The sequence below is a fragment of the Echinops telfairi genome, unplaced genomic scaffold, assembly GCF_000313985.2.
Source record: "Echinops telfairi isolate 266 unplaced genomic scaffold, ASM31398v2 ScPeMD7_7468;HRSCAF=8506_0, whole genome shotgun sequence".
Lineage (NCBI taxonomy): Eukaryota > Metazoa > Chordata > Mammalia > Afrosoricida > Tenrecidae > Echinops > Echinops telfairi.
Genome location: NW_022111369.1, coordinates 19,400,875 through 19,403,239, shown reverse-complemented (window position 1 = coordinate 19,403,239; position 2,365 = coordinate 19,400,875). Strand labels below are relative to the sequence as shown.

General features: G+C 38.7%; 1 protein-coding gene across 1 annotated transcript in view; it reads right to left on the bottom strand.

The window, feature by feature from the left end:
* Window positions 1–2,365, bottom strand: part of STPG2 (sperm tail PG-rich repeat containing 2) — a 583,185-nt gene that overhangs the window by 536,872 nt on the left and 43,948 nt on the right. The window contains exon 6 of the mRNA XM_045284289.1: window positions 965–1,076. Coding sequence (XP_045140224.1) covers window positions 965–1,076 — 112 coding nt within the window. The remainder of the gene's footprint in view (window positions 1–964; window positions 1,077–2,365) is intronic.

Below are 2,365 nucleotides of genomic sequence, written 5' to 3'. Positions count from 1 at the left end.
CATTCTTATCTAACATCAGTTAGTCAAATATTTGTTTTAGTGCACTTCTCAATGCATAAAACAACATTAAAGAAATACTTCCATATATACCAAAATATCTTTAATATAACAACACAATGATAATAACAATGTTTGGGTATGTATCACAAAGTATGTTTGTTATTTAAACTACTGTACAAACCTCAACTTTTTAATATAATAGGTTTTATAAGAACTTTTTTTTAACTACAGGTTGTGCATATGTTGTAACCCAAGGACTACCTGTATAAACATACACTACCCAGAACTAGGAAGTTGGAAAACTCAAAATGTACTTATAAGAATATTCAAAAAATATTATGCTAAATTCTAGGTATCATGCCCCCAAAATGGGGTATTTTCAAACTGAAGAAGGTACCTAGATGACTTATCTTGATGTCAAATAACGAGAACAAGTCAAAGATACCTAAAAGATAGTTACCCTAACTGGGAAAAATTTAAAGAGAGACAAATCATGCAAAGATGTAAATAACAACTGGGCAGTCAAATTTATGTCAGTATAAGTACATTTTAAGAAATACAGCTGTCCACTGTTGAAATAAGAAACCTTGGGAGCACCCAAAAATTTACTCCAACAAGTTTATTCCAGCTCATAGTAAGCCCACATAAAGGTTCGGAACATTCGTAAATCTTTTTGAGAGCAGATAACCACATCTTTCTCCTGCAAGTGGCTGGGAGATTTGAACCGCTGGCTTTGAGGTACCACTATACTGCTTTCCCAAAAGCATCACCAGGGCACTTTAGGAGTAGTGAGTCTTTGAATACAAGATTGCTTAAGCAGAAACAGTGACTACTTGACTAGAATATTAAGTATGACTCCTTCCACATATACTCATTGAGTACATGGTATCAGGCAAGAGGAAGTAACAGGACTCAGGGACCTTACCAATCACAAAATCAATGAAGCAGCTATTTTTCAGCTTACCTTTTTTTCTTCCTGTGATATTATTACATCATAAAACCGTGGGAAATACGAGGAACAATCTTGCTGTTGCTCTTTCTTGATGTTAATGTTTTCATAGTGTGGTGTCTTTTCCCTTTAATAATTTGAGAGAAATTGAACAGTACTCAATTTTAAATATGAACAACGTGCACATAAGCAAATAGAATATTTTTACAGCAACATTTCAAAAAAATGTTTAAGTATATAATAAGATCATCTAGGTGGAGTAGAACATTTTCTACATGGGGTCACCTTTTTTTGGAATGAGTACAAATATGGATCTCTAGCCAAGCCACTGTACTTTCCAACACCTCATAAGCATGTGACAACTGAATACTGAATAAGGAAGACTTCAAATGAACTGTTGCATGCTCAAGGAGAAAAGCAATGAGACCTACAGATCCAGAGGGACCTGGCGGGAGAAGGAGGGAGGGGTAGGGAACGGAAAGCAAACAACGCCACACAAAGGGGAGCAGCTACAGAATTGAAATCAACAACGAGGACGTAGAGATCTTGGGGGTGTTGGTGCAACAGCAATCTACCTGAGAGGAATTACTAAGAGGTGGAAGAAGGAGAAGCACAATAGTGGGGCAGGCAGAAAGGAAAAGGAAACAGAGGGAAGATCTAGGAAGCAAAGCTAAGGATAGAGGTATAAACATCGGTGTGTACATAGTAAATACATTACTTCACAAAAATAGAGGTTTGGGCCTATGTACATATATTTATATGGCAATAGACTGAGATAGTGGATGGACTTCAGACCTCTGCTCATGCCCTCCCTCAATGCAAGAACACTTTGCTCTACCAACCTGGCATTCTGTGATGCTCACTCTCCCGGCACAATCGCTGAAGACAAAATAGGTGCATAAGCAACTGTGACGAAGAAAGTGGATGGTGCCTGGCTATCTAAATATATAGCATCTGGGGTCTTAAAGGCTTGAAGTTAAACAAGCAGCCATCTAGCAGAAAAGCAATAAACCCACATGGAAGAAGCACACCAGCCTCTGCAATCATGAAGTGTTGACAGGATCTAGCAACAGACATCAGAAGACCCAAAACAAACAAACAAACAAACAAAAACATATTGTTAAGAATAAGAGGGGTCGGAGCAGAGATCCGAAACCCATCTGTAGACAATGGGACATCTCCTCACAGAAGGGAACCAAGGAAGAGAGGAGTCAACCAGGGTGCAGTATAGCACCAATGAAATGAAACACACAATATTCCTCTGGTTCCTTGAGGCTTCCTCACCCCCTACTAACATGACCCCAGAAGTGCCTTTCACTGTGGACTAGACTGGAACATGTGCACAGGTACAGATGAGAGGTAAAAGCTCACTACATGCAGAATCCAGGAACAAGAATGGCAATAGTGATACAAGGT